General features: G+C 41.6%; 2 protein-coding genes across 3 annotated transcripts in view; one reads left to right on the top strand and one right to left on the bottom strand.

The window, feature by feature from the left end:
* Nucleotides 1-15409, top strand: part of LOC138283948 (immunoglobulin superfamily containing leucine-rich repeat protein-like) — a 29843-nt gene extending 14434 nt beyond the window's left edge. Inside the window, exon 2 of the mRNA XM_069222220.1 lies at nucleotides 9452-15409. Within this exon, the coding sequence (XP_069078321.1) occupies nucleotides 9452-10686 (1235 nt within the window). The 3' untranslated portion in view covers nucleotides 10687-15409. The remainder of the gene's footprint in view (nucleotides 1-9451) is intronic.
* A 5698-nt stretch (nucleotides 15410-21107) lies between these two features.
* STRA6 (signaling receptor and transporter of retinol STRA6) overlaps nucleotides 21108-26379 on the bottom strand; it is a 276453-nt gene continuing 271181 nt past the window's right edge. For both annotated transcript variants that reach the window (XM_069222218.1, XM_069222219.1), the window contains exons 17-18: nucleotides 22398-22535; nucleotides 21108-21526 (exon numbers count right to left, since the gene is read on the bottom strand). In XM_069222218.1, coding sequence (XP_069078319.1) covers nucleotides 21345-21526; nucleotides 22398-22535 — 320 coding nt within the window. In that variant the 3' untranslated portion in view covers nucleotides 21108-21344. The remainder of the gene's footprint in view (nucleotides 21527-22397; nucleotides 22536-26379) is intronic.

Genomic DNA, 26379 nt, shown 5'->3' with positions numbered 1-26379 from the left:
GGACGACCACCTCGATGTGGGCTGCTATGCGGCTCAGATGGGTAGATGGACCGACCAAAAGGGAGGGGAGGGGGTTTGGTAGGTGCATGTGTGTGATGTGTGCATGTATGTATGCGAGCATGTATGTGTGTGCCGGAATGGGTGTACGTATGTGTGACTGTATGTGTGTGTTGAGGGTGTGTGTGTGACTGTATGTTACGTGGAGGGGGGTGTGTGTGGCTGTATGTGTGCGTGGAGGAGAGAGTGTGTCAGACTGTATGCATGAGTGGAGGATGGGTGTGCATGTATGCAGAGGGGTGTGTGTATGATTGTGTGTGTGTATGAATGCAGAGGCGGTGCATATGCATATGAGTAAGTGGTGGTGCATGTCTGTGTGCTAGCGAGTGGGGGTGCGTGTCTGCGTGTGAGCGAGTGGAGGTGCGTGTTTGTGTTCAAGCGAGTGGGGGTGTTTGTATGTATGCGTGCTGTCAGGTGGGGATGTGTGTCAGGGAGTGCGTGGGTGAGTTGGGGTGTATGTCAAGAAGTGCATGGGCGAGTCGGGTGTGTGTCTTCAAGTGTGTGGACTTGTTGGGGTGCGTGTGCCAGCAACAGGAATGTGGATTCCTGTCACTAGGTGTGTTACCGCTAGGGTTTTTGTGGTGGGGTGACCGCTGCAGAAAGCCTGGCAGTTTGCTGCCTCGTAATAAGGCCGGCGGTCTTCGGTATACCGCCACCCCAGAGGTGCTCACCACTTGCCGCACTGGTCTGACCGCACGGGCGGGTCTGGTGGCGTTGTGACAGTTTGGCTTCGGCCAAACCACCAAACGTGTAATGTGGCGGTCCTAACTGCTGGGACCGTGGCGGTAAGACCGCCACACTCGTAATGAGGGCCTGAGTCCCTGAGTTCTGTAATGATCGATGTAGCAGTTTCTTCTGAATTGCTATCAGACAAAAATATTGTTTGCTAGTGAAATGGCCAATGGGAGAAAAATCTCCCTTAGCCTATCAGAAGGTCCTATTTAAAAAAAATATATTGGTACTGTGGGTTAAACCGCCCACACATAACTAACTCTATAACCCCTTTAAGTCCAACCCAAGACCCTTTTAAACACAAATTTCTCAAAAAAGGCTGAACAGATTTACAGCAAATCACAAAAAGTATGCTGAAATTGGTGCAATTCCATTTAGCCATATTTTCTGTATTAGACAGAAAAACTTCCAATGGGAATTAACATGGGAAATAAATGTTTTGGGACCACCCTTTTTATTGCAACCAATTGACAGACTGGAGCAATACTTTCCATGAAGGAGCAAAGGTGGATGAACTTTTTTAGAGAGTTTTGTCAAGATTTATATATAAAATTAGACAAATATGTTTTAATACAAAGCTAAACAACTAAACCAAAAATTACCAAATACTTAATTATAAAAAGGCTACTGAGTGGGAGTTTTTAAAAGTTATTTACATTTGTTTTTTTTAATTAAATTAGTATATATGTCTTTTTTATTAAACATTTAACTAGATGAGCTTGTGTGCAGCAATTATTCTTAGATCTAGGTCAATAACCATTAATTAACCATTATTAATTAATGTGCATTTTACTTTAATTAATATATTTTTAATCTATATATTTTTTATTTATTCACCATTTTAATTTTTCCCTATATTTTATCGTAAGGAAATCTCTACCCCGGTAGTGGAGAACTTTGCCTACCTGTGGAAAGTTATGTGTGTTAATTTTACACTTGTAAATCCTGGTGCAATCGTCTCCACCAGGGAGACATGTACGCCTGCACCTAGGAATTGGAAAAAGTAGCACAGTTACTCCTAGGTGTAATAAAAAAATGTACAAGTGTAAATAATTACATATAATTTTGCCCTTGGTTCATAGTGTGATCTATATGGGAAGTGTTGGGTGTAATGCATCATTTTCTGGCATAGACAAGGGGTATTAGTGACACAGTGTGTCCACTTTCTTGGACAAGTGTTATATTTTATAAGTGTGTGTGTGGAGCTTTCAGAAGAAGGACAAATTGTGAAACCACAGGGCAGAAGTGTTATCTTTAAAGGTCAGTAAATTGGACTAAAGAATTATTTAAGTTCAAAAGTCTAACATATTAAAAAGACAGTTATCACTGACAGTAGATAAAAGACAGTAGTACCTTAATTCGTCTAATGGACAACCTCATATCCTGTTACTGTAAAACACTACAGTGTCACGTATTAGTTTATATATGCATATGTAATGTAGCAACAAACATAGCAATGTTATTCCTCAAATTTACTACAGCATAATACCCTGTTCTGCTTCAACTTTGCACCAACAGCCAGAGATTGAGCCATTGACTATGTACTTCAACAATGTGAGTTAGCAACAGTTGTCTATGAAATTTAGTCATAATTTATATTTTAACAAATCACCATGTGATAATTGGTTTTCATGTAATAAACAGCATGACTGTATCACTCCATTTTTCAGATGTTTAAGTACTTTGTATATGAGACACGATGACAAACCGGTATACTTTACTACAGATTTAATTACCGCTGAAATAAATGAGGATATGCTAAGATTATGTGAATCACAGTATCTACTCGGCTGCTCGTTGAAATTTAGTGGCTGGGAGCGAACAATGCACTGCTCAAAGATCTCGTCAAGGGTTGTGATGATTATGATACATAGTCGCAATCCTTGAGGAGATTTAAGTTTTTAAAAAAAATTACAATGATCTTTTAATTACCTTTGTAGGAAGATAATTTCTTCAAGTTTTACAATAAACGTGTCAAGGTTTCGGAATCTCATACTTATAAATATTCAACAGAACATATATAGATGAACCAAACTGAAAAATAAGTAATACTGGGCAATTTCCATTGATCTAGTTGTGTGTTCCCAACAGCAAGTGCTTCAGATTTACATCCTATGGAAATGAGCAGATATTTACCTCATAAAAGCTCCCAGGGTTATATCAGCTGCATGTGGGTCCCATACAGACTGACTGTTCTTTAAAACTAATATAATAATGCAATTGAGTATTAATATAATATCTGTTCTAAGCTCCTTACTCGTTCACATACCATTGATGAGACTCTCATTATTATAATACATCTTTTTAATATTTAAATAACTAATTTGACCTTACTTTATATAATACTACTACTATACAGGCTCCAAGAAATGGTTCTCAGATAAGTTTTGAATATTATATCTGATCACTAAACTTATGACTGATTCTTTAACATGCCACTATTCTAGCTAGTTGTGAGAGCCATTCTTTGTTAGTCGGCACTGTAGGTTTCCTCACATGTTGCAGAATACTGAGGTTTGTGATAGCAAATCAAGGTGCTACCCTCCTCCTTTTATGGCGAGTGGGCACTACATGCTCCAACATCACTTGTAGAATTGTTAAGTGATTCAGTGGGACCAAAGCAATGGCATCTGTAAAAGCCGATGTGGACAAAATGCCGATGTGGACCAAATCTCAGTCCAGAATGTTTTTATGTTATGACATACCCAAAGAACGTGAATCAGGTCACAATCGACTTGTGTACATGTTTGACATTCAGCTGTGCTGTGGAAGACTTGCTTTAGAGAAACGTATGGAGGTTTAGTAACAAAAGGGGAGCATTTCAACATGCCACTCTCTACCTAAAACCAAGACGGCAGAATATATTTTTTTCTCCTGTGCAGAGCTCCCAGTGCCCTCCTTCCCAGAGGAGTAGCTATGATAATGGCCAACCCCTGCCTTGTGGTCACTCAAAACCAGTTCTGGAGCAACCCCTTCCCCATTGGGAATGGTGCCTGGCTGGCTAGCAGGACAGTAGAAGGGACAAGCCCAGGTGTGAGCTACATCTACTTGTCTCAACTAAGTTCCTGGGCACAGCTAAATGGCATACTATCAGGAATACAAATACCACCCTACACCCAAGCCCTTTACCCACTGTCTTGGAGCAAAACAGATTTCACCACAGGGGAGCCATCAGCCATGTGACACTCAATGCTGGCAGAAAGGCACATTTGGCACAGGCAGGAAAATGACAATTTTCTAAAATTGTAATTTCCAAAATACTAATCCACAATCCACCTTGACCATTAAATTGGATTTTAAATTACCATTAAAATAAGTCCTTGAATCATTTTTCTCGCTATCCCCAAACTGACGTTAAGCATTATAAGTTGTTATAGTGCAACCCAGTAATTCCTATGGGAGAGCCAGCCTTACCACTATGAAAAACGAATTTGGAAATTTTCACTGTCAGGCCACGTAAAATATAGAATAGAACCATCCTATGTTTTAAATGCCATGCCATTTCAAGCCTACCTTGCAGTATCACAAAGGACAGATTAGGACTTGCAAAAGGTATATTTTGCCAGGTTGAATAGGCAGTTGTAAAACTGCATACCCAGTCTGCAGGGGCAGACCTGGAGACGTTTTTTTTGCGTTGTTTCTGTTGAGGTGGCACAATATGTGCTGCAGGTCAATAGTGACATATAAGTTACAGGTCCTGGTACACTTTTGTACCATTTCCAAGGGATATGTAATTAAGTTAAATATGACAGTTATCTGTTTACCAATGTGACACGATTTTAGGGGACAGAACAATGCACTGGGCACTAAACAGCAGTACCCCAGGGTGCAGAGACAAACACCAGCAACAAAATCTAGAAAAATGTGCGTGATCACACAAAATGGGCCTTTTTCTACAATGTCATATACTTGGATGACAGGTTCAGACTTCCCAAATGAGTTCCCTCCTCTAACCAAACTAATATTGACCAAATTGCTTGTAGCCCATGACCATGACCATGGAGCTGTGTGTGTGTGTGTGTGTGTGTGCAGGGGACCCAGGATCCAATGACTGTGGGACAGAGATGAAGCTGGAACCATGACTGATAGGTATTGGCATTATTGTTGCATCCAGATGACAAGGGGTTCAGTGGATAGTAGACAAATTGACACTCTTCACGTCCCTGCATAGATTTTATTACACACCTAAATATATATATGATAGACTCCTCATATGACCATGCGTGCCTGTGGTGTGGCCACTCTTTGGTGAATTCCATACATCCCTCTAGCTGTAAATGCAAATTGGACTGCGGGTTAGAACTATAATATCGGGCATCACTGAGTATGCATTATCAGAACTCCCTAAAATAGCATTACTGGGGTGAGGGACCAATGTGCCCAAGAGGATAACAAAACAAATGGCATTACTCTTATTGCTAGGTAATCAGTGTGTGCTTTGACATAGATGAGGGGTCTGGCTCCACAGCAAAAGACTGGTTGCATGACGTATCTCTGTGCAATGTCAGCATGGAGACATAATGCCACACTAATTCCAGTGACTGGCAAACCTCAAGTATATAGGGTACTGTATGATTATATCTTAGTGATAGGTAGGATCGTCAGGAGTGATGAATGTAATACTTCAGAACTATACCAAGAAGATTGTCTGTACACCATGATATTGCTTCAGTAAGACCATGCAGACTTTCGCTCTTAAGTGGGACGTCTCAACCCAGATATGGCGGAATGCAGGAGAAATGACAGGAACCTATTTGTGGCATCTCGTACTATCTAGGATATATTAAACACTGTGTTCATGCTAAAATATCTTGCAATTTGTGTTAGAATGATGCTACCCTTTAGGCTAGGTGTCTATTGGTTTTACAACTAGGAACACCAATAAAAACATTGAAGTAAATTTAAAAAAAAAACAGTTTTCAGTAGTTTTCTGAAGTGCTTGTAGTTCGATTCAGCTCTCAGATTAGGGCTCCCAATGACCTACTGCATAAAGCATACTCGGAGTACAAAGTTAACTGACTCTGGGCTTGATTGAGAACTTGGCGGATGGGTTACACTATCACAACGATGATGGATATCCCATCCGCAGAAAAATCTAAATCCCATAGAAAATAGTGCGATTTAGATTTTCGGTGGATGGGATATCTGTCACCATTGTAATGGAGTAACTTGAGTTCTAAATCAGACCCTCTCTCCACTAACGCTGTGAGAAAAGATGCAGGGAACAGTCCCTTCCACTTGCTACTTACTAAAATTTGGGTAGCAACAATCTTGTAAAATCAGCTTGCTAACATAAAGAATTTAGGCAAGGTGGGTGAGGATTCTTAACATTGATGGCAGAATATCAGTGATACTTAACATCATAATATTGTGGGCATGAGTATATCAACATTTTGAATATCAATGGTAGTTTTAAATGGCTATTACTTTAATACTGTTGTGCTTTACATGTGTTACTATAATAAAGTTTCATTTATTTGGTTACTGTTTTTATTAAATGCTTTTAATTCTGCTTACTTTCTGGGGTTTTTAATTTTATTGACCTCTTTATTTTTTGTAATAAAAGTTGTCATTTTAATGTTTTTCGAGCTGTTGGGATTTGTAAGTATTTTGGTCAAAATATTTTTATAATTTCTAATTTTTAATACGTAATTGTTCAATAAATAATTTTCAGATCTATTTAACATGTGTTTAAATGCTTTTTTTATAAATTATGCATTTTTTAAAAAGAAATATTTTTAAAATGAATTAATAGCGAGTAATATACCTTTTATTTTTTAGAATGAAATTATAGTGTTGAAATTAATTTATATATCAGATACAATTCGAATTTTTGTATTGATTTTCACATTTGTAACATTAACATCTTGCATACAGTTTAAATTGGTATCAATAAATCAAATCAAATATATGTTCAAGCACATGAACATCACTTGTTTATGCATACATCTTGTAATTCTGTCCAAACAACAGCCTCTGAGCTTCAAATAGCCGTCCTGTAAGGTCAGGGGCTCCCAGCTCAGAGGCTGTTTGGATTGAATTTGGGAGCATGACCTGCCTCCTAATATGGAGGGCCTCATTACAATCCTGGTAGTCTAATGACCGCCAGGGCCGCAGTGGAGGTCCGACTGCCACATTACAAGTGCAGCGGTATGGCCGCAGCGGTAGGACCGCGGTCAGAAAACCAGCACCACCAGTTTTCATCTCCACGTCAGTCTGACGGTGCTGATGGTCCTAATCCACCAGGGCCACCATGCAAGCAGCGACGTCTTGGGGATTACAACCCCTTCTCCCACAGCGGTTTCATGACGGTAATCTACCATGAAAAGGCTGGTGGAGATGAGCATGGGCAGTGCAGGGGCCCCCTTGGCCACCCCTGTTGCAATGTTCACTGTCTGTTTTGCAGACAGTGAACATTACGACGGGTGCTGGTGCACCCTACTCACTACAGTGTTGCCACCAGCTCTATTATGAGGTGGAGACAATGCTGTAAGCCGTTCCCCGCTGGGCCAATGGGCGGAAACACAAGTTTCTCCCCACTAACCCAGCAGGGAACTCGTAATGGCCCTGGCGGGGAGGCAGCCACAATGACGGCAACCTCCCTGTCGGACCTTCGGCAGACGCGTTCTTCCGTTCACCAAAGTCATAATGAGGGCCTTATTCTGGTATTTCTTAACATGAAGGTGGGCAAGGGATAGAGGAAGTATAATCTTCTCGACTTTTTCAGACCCCTAGCATTCCACAGATATATTCTGATTGGCATTGTTGTGATTTGTACACTGGATGTTAAAATTATGGAATATAACGGCCTCACATTAACTTTATTTTTTAAAGACAAGAGTTTTGAAGTTGTCTTTAATTACATGCTGTCCCTAATAATTAGGGAGAACTATTTATAATGCACTTCACAAATGAATGGAGAACAATAACTACAGTGTGTAAGCACAATTTCAGTTTGAGTGGGATATTTCACTGTAGCACAAGGGATGGGTGAATCAGTTCAGTGCATTCTGGGATATGTATCCCCGTGGACCGTCATATGGCAGCCTCGATATATAAAATGCAGATTGTACAAAATACACTCACCTGTGATCATGGCTCATTGTAGAGCTGAAATGCATTAGGTTATGAGCGGTCTGCCACTGCTGATTTGATGAATAAAACACTTTGGTGTTCTGAAACTGGGCTTCAGTATTCTCCCTAGATATGTGATGTTCTAGTTCTGTTTAGTAAAAGTTAAACATCAAAATGCAAGAATATATATTGTTGAGTTATTTTCTTACAGTATATATAAAATGCTTTTAGATGTTTCATTCTTTAATCTAATTTTACTTTGCTTCTTTTTTTACTTTATGATGACATAAATTAACATTCTGTTTTATTATTATATATTTTATATTTAGGTAAGGACATTTTATTTAAAAAAAAAAATTCTATAATGCTGCTTAGTCTGGAGTGAAAACAGTAAATTGGATCCCCCCAAAGTCAAATATATTCTGCCACGTTGCTTATTTCGGAGTGGGACTAGTTAATTTGATCTACTCCCTTCACTCCCCTTCCCCAAGTTCAACACTTAGTCCAATGTTGCCTTATTTGATCTTGGAATAGTAGAGCTTCACCAAAACAACACCTCCACCTGAGAGTGCAATATGTTTCCCAGTATTGCTTAGTTGAGTTGGACTAGAAATCTGACACCAGAATCCAACATTATCCCAAATTTTCCTTCGGCTGGAGTGAGAATATTTTAACTGACTCGTCCAGAATCAAAGTCATACCCCAATTTTCCTTACTAAGGAGATGGAATAGTAAACTGAATCCTCCCAGAGACCAACACTTTCTCCAAGGTTGCATCATGTGGATTGGGAAGAGTCTATGACTTTCCCCAGCGTTGCTTAATTTGGAGTATGAATCTTAAATCTGATCCCTAAATGTATGCACTTTTCCTGATTTTAGCTGGATTGGAGTGACTAGTAAATCTGACTCCCATACATTTACGCACTTTCCTTGGTTTTAGTTAGGGTGGGGTTAAGATTGTAAATTGGAGCACCCAAATATATGCACAACCCGATGTTAGTTGGACTAAATTTAAAGTAGTAATTCTGACCCCCTCCCCCAATATAAATGCATTTTGCCTAATGTGAGTACTTCACACATGTAAACTCTATATATATTTTTTTTAATGAATCAATGATTTTGTATTACATATTGTTTAGTTTGTATTTTGTTGTTTACATTCACTTATTTGTTTCAATACTTGATTAATTATTTTGTAAAATGTTTTTATAAATGTTTACTTCAGGCTATGGGTATATGTATATATGTTAATTTTCTTCAAAAATAGTATTTAAAAATTGTTTTACATTTTCATGCATGTTTAGAACAAATAATTTATATATTTAAGAGATTGGTCGAAGTAATAAGTGAAAAAGAGGAAAGCTAAAGTATGCATTGAGAAGGATTGTGAGGAATCAAATGAGTTACTACCACAAGGACGCACATTATATGTGTGCTATTCAGTGTATTTCATATTCAGACCCATTACAATGATTTATACAACTGCAAATAGTCAATATGGGCTAAAACATAGGGAAATATATCTCATGTTGCAGTTTCCAAAAGTATAACTACATTGGCTAATATTTTCTCCCTTTGTCATCTGCAGGAAACATGATGCAGGCATGGGCTTTAAGCTTGGCCCTGTGCATACTATTTTTCAGGGAAATCTCTGGGTGCCCTGCAGGCTGCGCTTGCACAGTGAGATACTCCGGATTTGCTGCTAACTGTGCCTATGGAAGCTTCCAGGTGGTGCCGGTTGGCCTACCTTCCAACCTCAGCAGGCTAACACTCTCTGCTAATGGGATCACATTTCTGCCTGTGTCCTCCTTCGAGGAGGTGCCCAGGGTCTCATCTTTGTGGCTTGCACATAATGAGATCAAGGCCGTCCAACAAGGCACCTTTGCAATCCTGGATCAGTTGAAGAGCTTGGATCTGAGCCACAACCAACTGGTGAACTTTCCTTGGGAGGACCTGGTCAACCTCACTAACCTAAATCTTCTGAAGATGGACAACAATTGGCTGTCATTTCTTCCAAGAAATGCTTTCAGTGGCTTAACAAGCCTAAGGTCCTTGCACCTCAACAACAACAGATTAACTACCATTTTCAAAGGAACATTTGATTCATTGGGCTTTCTGTCCAACCTGCAGATCCACAACAACCTGTTTAACTGCACTTGCCTCCTGGAGTGGCTTAAAGAGTGGACCAATAATACCTACATTGCTATTGCACAACAGGATTCCATTGTTTGCTCCAGCCCCAAGAACCTTCGAGGTATCCCTTTTGGGAAGAGTCCCAATCTACAGTGTTCATCTCCATCTGTAAGTGTGAGTTATAATCCGATGTTGGCCACAACTGAGCAGCATGATATCTTAAGGCTGATGTTACATTGCAGTGTTACAGGGAGCCCATCTCCAACCATCAAGTGGATATTTCAAGACTCAACGGAAGAAATCTGTGACTGCACAGCTGTCAGGCAAAGCAAAGGCAAGATTGTGTATACCACCAGTATTGACCACAGGACAGATGGATACCTGGTCTTCCAGAACAGGAGTCTGGTCATCCCCCAGGTGAGCAGGAAGCACCAGGGGATCTATTCATGTGTAGCCACCAATGAAATGGGGACCAGCGAGGCTTCAGTGGAGATTTCCGTTGCTGAGTCACCTGACAGTCAGCACTATAGTGTGCAAGCCCATTCTGAGAATGCAACAGGGGGGCTCAAACACCGTGAGATTCTGGTTATTTCATTGCCAGGAGGAGTGCCATGGAGAAACAAAGGAGATACTTTAAATGATGCCTCAACTTGGGTTTTGGTGGCCATAGCATACATTTGCATTTTGTAACCATACTATACTGGACTCAGCCCGGCATTTAATTGTGAGAGTTATGGTAAACTGGTAAAAAAAAGACTATGGTGTATATAGTTAGCATACAGATGATATGTGGTGGTCAACAAAACAATATTGAGAGATATCACTTGAACTTAAATTATTTGGGCACTCCAGACCTGAATCTCAGCAAGTATTCTCATCCCCAGATAGGATACACCCTGGAGTAAGAGACACCCATTTGGTATTGAGCCAAACGCAATCGCCAAAGAAACCTCCAAAAAGGTACTATTACATTGCCCACCGCATATTCATTATAATAACAGCACAGACCCTTCTCTGCATAGTGGTATTTAACATTGTATAAAACACATACATTATGCCAAAGGTATTATAGTATTTAATAAGGATAGGATAGAACCTGTAATGCACATCTGCAGTGGATGATTGCCCATGTTCGGGCACGATGGGAGTTCTTACAAGGAATGACAAACTTCAGACATTTAATAATAAATATTTTCACATAGGCATCTGTTAACACCCAGCCTTTACATGCAACTTGGTGTAATACATATTAATAAAGTCAGAAACCATGAAATAAACATACAAGACATGAAATACCTCAACGGCTGGATTTGCAAATAGAGATCTTAGAAACGTCGTTAAAGGTATTAGATGCTTTATTATACCTGACAATTGTACTATACATAAATCAGTTTTACTAAAACACATCCCGCATTTTACAGCTGTTATATCAGATCTAGGATAGGAAATCTTGAAATGCATGCACATGGCATCTTAGATTCTTTGATGCAAAGACATGACCTCGGGCATTCTATCCTCCGCGTATTTCGCAAATTATAATGGGTGGCCCAAGCAGAAGGCTTTCTGCAGTGCACAATCTCAAGATCACTATGTGACATCTGACATCCAAGAATTCACTTCCTATCATCTTAGATGTAACTGGTGGTCGCCACAAGACATTCCATAATTCCCATCTAAGACTACCTTTTAGTCCGAACACGTGTCATCCTGCAACTCGTGACTACGTGCTCATGCAGTAGCGAGCGTAACAATAGGAAAGGACGTGCTATAGCATACATCAACGACATAGGATATACCACAATGCATGGCATGGAAATTCAATAGTTCACAAATTATGGGATTGGCATTCACTTTTCCATAATGCATGACAAAGACATCCTGCATCTCTTCTTGCACAACAGTGGAATGAGATGTCCATTCTGGGTGTTGCTCCCATAAATAGCCAATCCTTAAAGGATATTTGGGCTATGTAAACCTAGCTCTACAACCTTTGCTCATCAGTGGGTAGGCAGGCATTGGTCATTAAAGCATCAGGGTTGCCGAATTAATAGGTGTGTCTGCCCCTTTATAATTACTTTTGGAAGCGAAAAGCTGTATTTTTAAAAACAACCCCAGGAACCGAGCAGAAAAGGGCAATGCAGCTAGAAAGTTCTGAATCTGAAACAGGTATCCTGTGGTGCCCTTGGATTATTTCAGGACGCTGAGCCAAGAGGGCGGCCAAGGGTTTGCCGCTGCCATAGTAACAGGCACGTCGAAACAAAAGGACCTGCAATTTCACAGCACCCCTGAAGGTGCCAAGTTTGAAGTGTGGCGGTAATTGTTTAGTGGAGAGGGAATAATGGCCTTTGCTTTCACTCCTCGTGGAATTAGTGTGGGCATGCTAAGAGCGCAGGGTTCAGGAATAGAATCTAAAAACACAGTTCTACGTTCTAGAGCAGTGGTTCATAACCTTTTGACGTCTGTGGGCCCCCACTTAATCATTACCAGAATCAGGGGACCCTCAGTGAATCATTATTGGAATACAGGGACCCCCAGCTCCCACTGAGTCATTACTAGAAACCGGGGACCCCAGCCTAAGCATTTTCGATGATATGAACTGTAAAATGATACACAAAAATACAGGAACAAACAATGTGGAAATTAGGACATGTTTTATTTAATTAAAAATAAATCTAAAACAAAATTATCATTTTGATGTTCAATGGGAAGGATTGAGCTTTTCTAAATTCAATTGAGGCCACTCATCATTCATGCTATATTCTGTTTGATGCACTTATACTGCTCTCACAAATCAGTGTGAGGATACTAACTTAAATGTTAGCCTCCAATTTCAAATTCATTCACAATAAGTTGTAACGTCTTCAATTTTACTTCTCTTTATTGATCAGTTAATATTATTTAATTTCCTAAGAAATTGCAGACACTCTGAGTAGGCTTCCAGGACCCCTAGGGGTCCTCTGACCACAGGTTAAGAACCACTGTTCTAGAGCATCTGTATTAATGTTCTGGGGCCCCCTAAACTGCTCTACTGTGAGTTCCAGCATGCGCTCCTCTTGCTCTGGCTCAAGTCAATGCAGTGTGCACCTCCTGCTTCTGCATCCTACGCATGCTGCGAAAAATCTTCAAATGGTTGTCTCAAAACACCAGACACACTGTCAAACAAGCAGTCATTACTAGCCGGGTGGACTACAGCAACACTCTCTAAGCCAGAATCTCCAAACAACTCCTACAGAGACTCCAGATCATCCAGAACACTGCTGCAGGACCCACACTCAACCTTCCACACTGCACCCACATCACACTTTAAGAAGCTTCACTGGCTCCCCATTCACAAGCACAGCCAATTCAAACTTCTCACGCACACATACAAAGCCCTACACAACACAGGACTAGAATAGCTGAACAACCACATACACTTTCACCAACTCACCAGACATCTATGCTCATCCAATTTCACTTGGAGGACATGTACACACAAGAAGTGACACATCTGTGCTCCTGCCTCACTCGCACACATTCCCCTCATCCACAAAAGCAAAACTGGAGTTACCTCGTTCTCCTACATTGCACCCAAAACAAGGGACGACCTCCCTTTACACATCAGAGCCTCCTTCTCACTTACTGAGTTTCACAAGAAGCTGAAAACATGACTCTTTGTATAAGCACCTTGAGGACTACAAGCATCTACATACTGTCTTGGGTGATTAGTGCACTATACAAGTCAATATAACATAAACCTAACTCCTCGTACTGGCCCCACTGAAATTGAAATGTGAGTCAGAATCAAGTCCAGAGTTTCATTACCTAAACTGCTGGTAGACATAAGGAGACAAGTTGGCTTAACCAAGTTCACACAACTAGTCTTTGGCAGATGTAAGTTACTTTCCATAAGTCACCACTACTGCCTGTAACACATGGTAAGAGGAGTGGTAAGTGGCAGGGATGGGGTGAGATGATGTAAGTTATTAAAGTGACTCTCCAAAGATCACGGAGAGCAGAGCTTAGACACAAGTGCTGGGAAATGAGTTGGCCTGTCCAAGGGTATAGTTGTAGCAGGACTACGGCTGGAATGGGAAACAACTACCTCACTGCTCGTTTTGGTGAATGGCTTTACCTGAATGGGGGATTGGCAGGGGCATAGAGGTGAAATGTCCTGCTCAAGGTTTCAGTGTCATCACTTGAACTGGCCTTAGTCACAGAGAGAGAGGAAGTGTCTCACCTTAGATTTCAGAGTGTCTTTACCAGAACTGGCCAGGTAGGTACAATACCTCGCCTGAATCATACTAAAGCACAGAGAGGAAAATAAACTTCTTGCAGGTTACAAAAAATCCAGGGAAGAATGAGAGATAGACTGAGCCTCAGAGATGAATATCTTTCATCGATAGATACATACTGACTAAGTGCTTGTCTGCAATCGGTGTGACACAGGGAGAGAAGGCTCTTACCTGAGGTTAAACATTAATTGCTGAAAATGTGTTCCTGTTAATTACGAGTGCTTCAGAGTGGGTTGGTGTTATGTATCGTACCTGTTAAAATCCAATACCCCATGGTTTAAAAACCACCTTTTATAAGTTGTGCACTTTAAAATGAGGCAGATTTAAGGGGGTTCCACACCAATATCTGAATGCCCAACTATTTACCAGTCTTTTACACAATTGAATTCCTACAGGTTAGATCTGCTGAAATGTATTTGGGGGGTAAAAACAACTGACAGATGTTATCACATCAGGTTATTTCCAGGTACTAAGAAGGGTTTGCACGGTGTCGGAATTTCGGGAGGAAATCCTAATTGAGGATGTAGAGTTAAAGTTTCTTGTCTGAAGTGTCACAGCAGGGGGTTCATGGAGGTAAGGCAACCCAATAATATATAGTTTATTTCAAAGTTTGTGTTAGTTTGAGGCGTAAGCATATTATTGCAGGTTTAGGAGGCAGAGTGAGGTATATGAAGGAATATATACTTATTTAAAATCACAGTCTTTGAAAGGAAGGAAGAGGATTCACCTGAGGCCATATCAAGTCAGTAGTAAAGCTTGATTTAGACTGAATCAAACAGACTCAATCTGGAGTCACATGAAGAAAGAATAAGCAGGAACGATACAGTGCAAGAGAGACAGATAATATAATCAGGTCTGTTTGTAGTGACATAGGGCACAGCACAAAAGATCAAACCATCCACGCATTCCCAGTTCTTTGTGATGCTGCACAATGTCTGAATGAAGTGTTGACACACCTTTTTCTCTGATTCTCTTTCACCATTTTTTAGGTGAGCATGGGAGGGGATGTGGGGGCACAGGATGGGATGTTACATCTATTTCTGTTTCTATATTTTATAAAGTTCAAAGTTTCACAACAAACGATTGAAGCCTATTTCCATCCAGGTAAATAAAATGAATACAATAAAGGTGTGGTCTTGAATAAGGTACAGGTCTCTTGAGTACGGGGTGGTAGAGAATGACCTACCTGGATATTAAGAGTTTTATATATAGACCTTTTGATTGCAAATAGTGCCTGTACAATATCTCAATTTCTTAAACTGTGCTACAGATTTTTGAAAGGCAGTGGGTGGCTATACCTATAATCGCAACACAACATGTTTTCATAAATACTGGTCCTCAAAATCCCTCATAAGATTCACTAGGACTCTACGTAGCAGAGATTCTTCTTCCTACAGAAGCCTGAAAGGAACTTAAGACTTTCAAGCGTAAGTGTACAAGGTGCCTAATAGCCACCACTGTTATTGATAACCCACATGGTACCATAGTTTATCAGATGATACCAGCTCTCTTAACATGGTCACCCAGTGAAGAACTGCTATCACACTAACACACAGCGGAAGAATAGGTAAGCTGGAATCAATGCACAAAGTAGCTTTCCAGCTTGTGTGGATGCCCTGCACATTAGTGTCCATTATGGGTTAGCAACCTTCCTCAGGTGGCAGCCTCAGAAACATTGGTTTTGTTTCTTCTGTGGCTCTCAGGTAATTCTCAACACCCTTCAGACCTCAGAAGCCACTCCATGCTTAGTCAGACAAGATAAGTCCACCGCCTCTCACATGGTTAGGATTTTTCAAAGTTGGCCGGTCTGTTATTGTCTCTTTAAGGAATGGTACCAACTGTAGTAAGAAGGTGATGGTCACTAATTAGAGTGTGATTCAAGGCAGTGGACGGTGGACCACTTTCTTTGTGCCAATGTCCACGAGCACTATGCATGCATGCATGTGGTGTTTCTAGAGTAGAAGCCTAGTCAGGAGGCGTGGAGCAATGTACATAGGCAAAGGCATAGAGCAGTCAAAGCTAGACTGGGTGTAGGAAGGTGCTGAGTTCTAAGAAGGAAATGGAGACCAATTACTGTGACGAGAAGTACTATTGTTTGAAGATGTGTTTCTTCCTGTGTTTCCTGAATTGAAGAGGGTTTGCGGTGGCCCTGGTGGATATCGGTATGTGTTTCAGATTGTGGGGGCGTATCTGAAGAAGGCTTGTTTTCATTTTTTTAAATGTGTTTTGCACTTCTCCAGTCTAGCCCTGTTTGTGATGGGTGCTACCAGCCAGGGCCAGATTTTGGGCCAAATAAACGAGCATTTTAGACTAAATACACAATGTAATTTCACTCTTGTTGCTCAGGAGAAAGCAGAGAGAATTTCCCGAAGAGGCAGACTGTGTTTAGTCTACTATATCTTTCCTCCCACATCCTGAGCATATGCTTCTTACATACGATCATTGATGGCACATAAGGGCATGCAGTGCCCCTTTGTGAGCTAACCAAGCTTCTCCTAAGCAACATTAATGCATTTAATTTTGCCTTTAAGGATGGTCAGCCGTTTCTGATTAGGCCTCTGCCACAATTTACTTACCATTGTTAATCTTCACTTGTGTACCACAAAACCTGCCCTTCGCATGGCATTGCAGAACCTTTTGACAGTCCAGAGTATAACTTTGCAAATGTTTCCACAGCATCTGGAAATGCTGTAAAGAATACACAGTACCGCTCCTTGCGCACATTGCTTCCGCATGTGACTTGGTATTCACATATCAATGCTGGACCTGATTCACAAAGGTACGTTTGCATCTGTAGATATACTGCTGTGTAGATCTACTAATACAGCAAGGTGTAACTCTCCACTTTTCTGCTATTCACCATTTCAGAGTTGTGATTTATACCTTAGTGTTGACTCAAGAGTCTCCACCCCTCAAAAGAGGGGGTGAAGACTTTTATGTCTGAACTTACGAGTGCAAAGATATTATTAGTAACACTCCACCTATTGTTTGAGATCTCCACCACAAGGTGCAGATCTCCCTGTAGGAAAATATGGAGAAACGTAAGACATTTTATTGTTATAGTTTAAATAAATAATTCAAAGTAAAATACAAATTGTAAATAATTTTCAACAAATAAAGCGAATCTAAGACCACTTAAAGAACACTATACCACATACTAACTCCCAAAATTAATTTTGTATTACATTGTAAATTAATTTGAATCTTTTTATTGTTTAACATTTTTTAACAATACTTCAAAAGTAAAATCACCATCACTAACATTTTAATATTTTAATTTCATTTGTAAAATACTCTAATTATGTTTTTAATTAATACAATTATAAGATTATATTACATTATAGTAAATTTTTTTTTTTTTAAACTTTGAGCCATGTTAAAAATGTAATTTAAATGTTTTCAAAAGTAACTGCAATATTAAATTAAACATTCATTTAGACTTAATGATACTTAAGTCTTTGACCTTAAAAAAATATACATCTTGCCTCCATTGCTATCTATGGGTGTGTGTTGCCATACCCTTGGTTGGCCCAGCATGGTGATTCACTCACTGCAAGGCTGGTTTAGAGTACATTTAAGCCTATTTTGTCACTGTTAAGTCTACAGAATAATTGGAAGTGTATTTTGTGAATAGTGACTGTTTAATGCTTAAGCAGGTGTTTTCTTTGCATTAGCATGTCCCTCCTTAAACCTCTGTTTAAATTCCATTTGGCCGCACCCATTTTATAATTATGATTTCCCCTTTTCCCCACCATTCACCCTTGTGCCTCTAACATTTATTACTAAATACTATACTTACATGTAAGGAGATCTCTGCTACTGGAACAAAGATCTCTGTACGGAAAAGATAGCAGAGGTGGAAATATCCAGTCTTATGTTTGTGAATTACATTTTGTAGTACACAAAATGGTATTACTTTATGTACTCCTAAATGCCTTTTGTGAAGTGGCCCCATTGCCTCTACTAAATTACATATTATGTTACTCTATATATTCTGTATTCAAGATAAAAAATATATATGTTTGCAGCTATCATTGCAAGTGTCCTTGTCCTTTCTGCTGAAACACTCTCCTAGATCTAGCTCATGTGTGCTGGTTTGAGGGCTAACCCAGATACAGTGAGCACACAGCATAAATATGATTGTTCGGAGAAGAAGAATACTTGAAAAGAGGACATTGAGCACTTTGGGACCCCTTCTCTGGTCTCACTAAACTTACTGGCTGTCTCTACTCAGACAGCACTTTCAGGCATTAGTCTGGGCAGACAGCAGTAGAGCATTGGTCAAAGCTTCAGGCTCAGTACTAGCCTTAAGAAACATATCTCTGGCATATCTGGTAAAGAACATACATTTGCACCCACAGCCCACACAGTTATAGGTCACTATAGCTTTCAACTTTCAGGAGTGCAGCTCCAGCTGATCTTCTCAGCTGGTGACTTTAGGCGGCATCCCAATGACCTTTAGGTCACAATGTGTTCAAAGGACTCTGCATCAGGCAGCTGGCTTGAAATGTGTATTCTCTATTCTTACCTTTTCACAAATACTCCCAGGAATCCAAAGATTTTCTCAGGAGCCCGCCAACCTGGTGATAAATGCCGGATTGCCCGATAACCAAGGCTACCTAGCCTTGATTAAACTTCATTCCTTTTTCTTCCAACATAATTCACTTTCTGACTCTTTATCTCACTCTTGCAGGTTATTTGTCGCCTCTGCTTTCTCTCTTTGCTAATGTTTTCCTATCTTTCTCTTCCTCTCTTAATCTCGTTTTTCTTATCTTGTCTGTCTTGCTCTTGGTCACAGTCTAATGATGAAAAATAAATGTTGGTCCCCAAAAACGAATCCTGGTTCCCACATCTGCACACATTTAGCCGTGGTACAGCTCTCCATGTGCACAGCAAAACTTTGTGTTCTGTTACAGAATAGTAGAGAAAGTCCACATGATGAACAGTTGCTCAATTCACTATTGTGATGGGCAAGGAAGAGAGCCACAGAGACATTTAAACCTACTAATAGTTCAGATAAGGAGAGAAGCATTTGTTGTTCACTCTCAGAGTTTTACAGCCATGACTCGATTTCATTTAGGCACCGAGGCTTAATAGTGTTTCAAGATTACCAAGTTGGTTATGACTCATAAATGTTTGTGTTGGTCACTGGTATAATTAAGGAGTGTAGCGTCATCCACAGGTATTTACAGAACGGAATGCTAAAAACCTTTTATTTAGAAATGCCTAAACTCCACTATGGCAACCAAGCACTGCAGGAATACATGCTACTAATCTGCAACCCTATCGTACCCTAACTGAGGTAAAAAGGATGAGATTGCTCAATCATTAGTCGAACCTATAACTTATATATACCAAACCATATTTATATATTTAATACATTTAATCAGAATACTATTTTATCTCTTGAAAGCCCTGGACAGTGATGACAGAAGCAGTCTTCATAGTGAAGAGATTGTGAGAAAGACTAGATCTGAAATCAAAGCTGGATGGGTGGGTCAAAGATGGACAATAGCAAATGGGACAGAGTGGTGTATAGCAAAATCATGCACCCCCTCCACAAAATGTTGAAAAGTGTACCGCAAATGACAAATAATATTGTCATCTCTCACATAAAAGAAAACTTTGGGATGATTAGGCACCATAAATGACAGACCCCAATTGGAAGTGGCTGCAAGGTCCCCTTTTCAACCAGAATGAAAATAGGCCATCTAGAGAGAACTAGAGGAGCTTGAGGTGCATCTGACATTAAATAACATGTGACATCCTAAAGTGAGCTAACCTTACTGCGGTAACCAGCTGCCAGAGTCTGACACCAATGGAAGTGGAAGCCAGTAATGGCACATAACAGGCATCTGTGCTGCCAATAACCTTAGAATTTGACGATTGGATAATGCGATCACAATATGTCCTTGATGTGAAAGCTAGTAACAGGAGTAGGTGAAGCTTAAACTTCGCCTACAATATAGGGAAAAATCAGGGAACGTTGCTGTCCATGAAGTGAGCAGTTAACCAGAGGTACGCTAAGCCAGGTTGGTATGGCTCAGGGAGGTTACAGTGGCGGGGATGAGGGATCCCCGCTGGGTGAATGCATGCTGACAGGCTACAAAGGATCAGAGTAGAGGAAAGAGGCTGGGGGACGTGTCCTTAGCACAGGATATGAGGGAAGATTTGAAAGCAGGGGCAGGACACCATCTGAACTGAGTAGCAGCAGGAATTGTTTTCCACTCTAGCAGAACACCATTGAAGCTGCACTCTCACCTCTATTTTTTTCAAGGATCTCACATCGCGAAACGTGCCACTAATGAAACTTGCTTAGTTTAAAGAAACTACTCAAAGGGCACAGTCACTGGCACCACACAAAGGCCTAAGCGACAAGGGGGTACAGTGGATTTGCTGTCACTGTAAGTGTATTAGGCCACTGACTCTAGAGTGATCAAAGTCTGAAAACCAAAAACATGGTCAATCCACAAACCAAGGAATAGGACTATCATTTTGCATTGATGAGGGGTGGAGAATGAATTAATCAACACTATAGAAAACTCAGAAAATCAGGCATAAGGCTTATTAAATAATACATCTTTCACATACAATATCATTTGTGTTGATTTACTAATTAGAGCTATCACCTAATCCTACCTTAGAACACACTAAAAAACGCTTTCTACTGTGTTCCATTGACCATCTCTGAGCACCTGGACAGGAGCTAAATTTACTGAAATTTGCTGAATCACATGGTGAAAAAACTGGACTATCCCAGGAACTGTAGGACAACTAATCACCCGATCTGGTGCGTGAGACTCACTAATGGAACAACTGGAAAACATGATTGTCCTGTGCTTTTTGGAGGCAGTGCTTTAATAATTTTTACTTCCTTTGTACAGTGTCAGGCTGATTCTAAGGTGCATTTGAGGGAGAACAGCAATCCAATACCATGTCCAGTTCTGTGTGAAGAATCCCATCCTTATGTGAGACATAAAAGGAAGAAGGAAGTCTCCAAAGCTCTCATCTACCTAATGAGTGGACTGTACTACAGCTTTTCTCACAGTTTCATTGGATCACAGGTTACGTTCCTCAGCTGGGACTCATCACAGGCGTGCCATTGGGAGCGGGTGTTACAGCTACAAGGCGGGCTGTCCTGAGTGCTGCAAGAGATGGGTTGTTGAGAAGGGTGTAGGCCAACCACCACCGTGTACGGCTCTGCCTGGAATTAACTCCTTTCGTCAGAGGGGTCTTGGACTGCATGAGCTGGATCCCTGCAGAGAAGAGGTTTTAGTTTAATACCAGTGCCATATTGCCATAATCAGTTGCACTACTTAGTCAATATTGATGTTCAAGTGGTTGCGCTCACCTTTTGTGACCCAATTGAGACCACCCACCACCTGGTCATCCCCTGCATTCAAAGCAACTAACTAGAAGTCAGAGAAGAGGATAACAGACACCGCTGAAAATGAGAAAGGCTGCGGTTGACGGTATCACATGGACTTGGAATTTATCAGGACGACCTTGTAATGGACATTCTTGTTGAACTGATTTCTGCCTCATTGCTTTAGGCAAGCATCATCCCAGGGACAGCAAACTTAGGTACCAATTCTCCATCACTCTGCTGGGCATCTTCATGTTCATTCATATTCTATCCCTCCCTCTCTTTCGCTCCCTCTCTCTGGAGGTCAAATTACAGTTTTTTTTGGGGGGGGACTAACACCAACTTTAAAAACACACAGGTTAACTGTGCGGGCATGGTTGGCCTCATCACAAGTGAACCATATGTCTGATTTGGCATAGCAATATATCTGTGGGAATACAGTCTGCTGATCTTTCGCACCAAGTAATTTCACCACTTAATAACTATTTAATTTCAAAGCTGGGGAAAGAGCCTATAATGCAGCATCACAGACAAATTGGGTGTGGTATTAACAATTACTGGGGCAATTCCCCATTTCCTATACCATTAGCAGGAGCAAAATACAAAATACTACAGCTTTTCTGACTTTCGAAATTAGCAATACTCTCAATAGTGGTGATTTTGGGTCCCCTTGTCACAGTGGTGATAAAAGAATCGTGACTGAATCTAAAGAAAAGGAGGAAGAAAAAAAAAGAGCAAACTGAGGAGTGGAGTGATATCACCTTCTTCCACATCGCCATTTTTGGTTCTGGCAGGTCTCCCCAGGGTGCTTGGTTGCATCAACAAGAAGCAAAAGGTTCTCATCATAGGGTGGGACTGGCTGACCTCAATCTTCAGGAAGTGGTAGTAGATGCGGTAACCTGTGTTGAGAGGACTCATGCATTAAATAAGATCCACAGTTTCACAAATATACATCAGCGAGAATGCAGCCACAGAAGCTTTCAGCGCTTAAAGCAAGGATGCACATGTAGGAAGGACTGTGACTGCACGCACACAAACATACAGTGCATAGACTGCACACTGGCAATCATGCAACACCGAGGTAAAACATACATGAAGTCTTGACGTTACGTACAAAAAAACTTTGAGACTGCAGGCAGGTATGCAACACTGAGACAGTAAACACATGCAGCACTTACACCGCAGACACACAACTGTGTGACACTTGCACTACAGAAATAAATATACAGCACAAACACTATATACACAAACTACATAGTTGTCACCCAGTCCCATGTCAGGTCTGTATTCGGGCAGTTTCGAATTTTGAGTCAATAGTACAAAGAAGATGACTTGGTACTTATATTGGAACATTTCCTGTTATAAGTAATTATGTGCCTACATGCCTACATGCCTTAGGATGCTTGGAGTTGTAGGCCGAAAAAAAAAACACTAGCTTAAAGTCATCCTCATGGTAGTTGGCTAGCAGACTACTATAAGACATGGAGTACTGGAACGGTAGACACAGATATACTACACTGAGACAGTGGCCTCACTTGAACATCCACCCACTACAAGCATGCAATTTGAGACACACTAACACTCAACGCTTACATATTTGTCATGGATGATATAGAAAGACTTGTGCAAAATTGGGCATGCAGACACACAAAGATACCTCAACTAGACTGTTGAAACACAGACAAGTAGCCATCACTTCTAGGTGCAGACACTGCAATCTAAATGAACATAATGGAGTCAGGGGTTAGTCCTTCGAAACGTCAGGATGGGAACACCAATCACAGTCTTGCCATCTTAGGGTACATGTTTTGCAGTGTGCGGGATCCCCATGTATTAGATTTCCCACAAATTCTGCTAAAAAGAAAACAGGCTAGCCCTAGGAAAAATGGAAACAAAAATGTCAGAGATGGTGCAGCTGCAAGAATGATCTACACTAGGAGGACGGCCATAAAGAGTTGGCCAGATATCGACCCAGTAAGTCCCTTTCATCCCTTCCCATCGAACAGCAAAATCTGAGATTCCTGGAGGTAAATTAGCTCTGATTGCAAATAAATGGGGAATAACATGCAGGAATCGGTGTTCCAGCATTCCTTACTGCATGTTTTTCTCTGTTCTTACTTTGGGTTTCTCGTGGACATTCCAGCTTTGAGCATGTGAAGTATTTGTGTGAATAACTGAACCCCGCCATGTTCCTTCATCACACGTGATTTTGTCGGGGCTGATAACTTCCGTTCCCAGCCCCTAAAGGATGATTGCAGCACTTGTAATGAGGCCCTTAACACAAAGGAAGGTCCATATACAACCATGAGGGGGAAACTCATTTTTTAATCACCTACTGCCATTGGTGGACCCCCTGCTAAGCCCTGATAAATATCAGGTAATGCTACAGAGTTATCATTAGCTCTTGGCCCAGTTTCTAAGACATGTTGCCTTTATATTCAGAAACTTCTCCATGGGAGGCAGTGCTGAGAACCTTAACTATGACATTCAATAGATTTACTGTAAGCGATTTCATATAAATAGAAATATCTTCTAAAAACACTCAAACTGAAATGCTAATAATAGATTCAGGACCACATCTCTATCACCTACACACATAATTCAAGAATGCATTAGCAAGAGTGAAAGCATGTGTTGAAAATGGCCCTTTTTGCAGGGTTATGCCCAAACTTTTTGCCTTCTTCCTCCTATTTCTTTAGGTCTATTTTTGCTGGTTTATTGTCTCTGTGCACCTTACCACTGCTAATCAGTGCTAAAGTGCAAGGGCTCCCTATAGAAATTGTACTGTTGATTGGTTTATCCATGATTGGCATATTTGATTTACTAGTAAAGTGCACTAGAGAGATGCCCAGGGCCTGTAAATCAAATGCTACTAATGGGCCTGCAGCACTGGTTGTGCCACCCACATTAGTAGCCCTGTAAACATGACTCAGACCTGCCATTACAGTGTCTGTGTGTGCTGTTTTAACTGCCAATTCGACTTGGCAAGTGTACCCACTTGCCAGGCATCAACTTTCCCTTTTACTATATGTAAGGCACCCCCAAGTTAGGCCCTAGCTAGTCCTATGGGCAGGGTGCAGTGTATGTTTAAGGTAGGACATACACGAGTGTGTTTTATATGTCTTAATAGTGAAATACTGACAAATTCGTTTTTCACTGTGCAAGGCCTATCTCTCTCATAGGTTAACATGGGGGCTGCCTTTAAATATCCTTAAAGCGCAGATTCCCTTTAAGAGTAAAAAAAAAAGTGGAGTTTAGGGTCTCTGAACTCACAATTTAAAAATACACCTTTTAGTGAAGTTGGTTTTTAAATTGTCTGTTTGAAAATACCACTTTTAGAAAGTAGGCATTTTCTTGCTTATACCATTCTGTGACTGCCTGTTTGTGGATTGTCTGTCTGGGTCAGTTTAACAGTTGGGATGTTCACACCTCTCCTCTAGACAGTGACACAAAAAGGGGCGGAGTGTAGCCTGCATATCCTGATGAGTCATCTGAGCTAGAGAGGAGGGAGGAATGGTCCTACATACCTGAAAGGACTGTGCCTGCCCTCACACAATGCAGTCTCTGACCCCCTGATGTGCGTATGGAGCCTGGCCTGAACAAGGAAGGATCTTGCAAACACTTGAGACTTTCCTTTGAAGTTTGCCAACTTCGAAGGCAGAACTGGGTATAAAAAGAAAACCCCAAACCCCAGACTTTTAGAATCTTTCTGGAATCAAGAGGAACCTCTGCCAAGGAGAATAGCTGAAGAGCTGGAGGAGGAGTACTGTCCCTTTGCTGTGTTGCTTTGCTGGACTGGCCTGCAGTTGCTGCTTCTGCCTTAAAAGAGTGCAAAGGGTGAACTTTGCTGTGTGTCCTGCTTGAGAGAGTTCTCCAAGGGCTTGGAGTAGAGCTTGCCTCCTGTTGGAAGTCTCAGGGACACCAAAGACTTCAGCTTCCTCGACTTGCAGCACTGGGAACTGTGCGGTTTGTGCTGTTCAAGAAAAGAAACCACTGCGACTCCGCCAACAACGCCGCTGGCCTGCACCGTGACCTGCCGCTGCCGCACGGAGTCGCATTGCCCCGCGTCGCACCACGACCCTGGTCTCACCGACGCTGTCATCGGACAACTTCACCGAGCTGCTGCTTGCACTGCGACCTGTGGGCCCCGCACTCTGGCGTCACCTGCTCACACCGCAGCCTGGGCATCCCCGACGACGTCGCTCCTGCTGACACTGGCACCACTGCCTGCACCGTGGCCTGTGGACACCGCTCGTGAGGAGCACAAAGCACTGTCCCGTCCGCTCCCCAGCCCCGGTCCATGGACGCCAGCATCATCGGCTCCAGTGTCGTCACCAGGCATCCTTGCCTGCACCGATGCCTGTGGACACCGCTCGTGAGGGTCACGAAGCACCATTCCGTCCTGCACCGATGGCTTGGGCCTACAGACAGCGATTCCGCAGCGACGACGTGCTGCCTGCACCGTGACCTGTGGACACCGCACATTGCACCTCCCTGCTTAACACCGCAGCCCTGGTCTCACCGACGCCGCTGGACGCCGTCACTGAGCCACTGCCTGCACCATGACCTGTGAGCACCGGACGTCGCATCGTCCCGCTTCGCACCGTAGCCCCAACGCCATCCACGCCAGCACACCTGATTTAACCAGCCCGGAGTTCGATCCCCAAGGTGCGTGAGTTCAAGGGCCTGACGACTCCTGCACTGACTCCGGAACCGATGCCAGCGATGCCGCTCTCCGGAGCT

Source organism: Pleurodeles waltl, chromosome 3_1, assembly GCF_031143425.1.
Source record: "Pleurodeles waltl isolate 20211129_DDA chromosome 3_1, aPleWal1.hap1.20221129, whole genome shotgun sequence".
NCBI classification, from domain to species: Eukaryota; Metazoa; Chordata; class Amphibia; order Caudata; family Salamandridae; genus Pleurodeles; species Pleurodeles waltl.
This window is presented reverse-complemented; position numbering and strand designations above follow the sequence as displayed.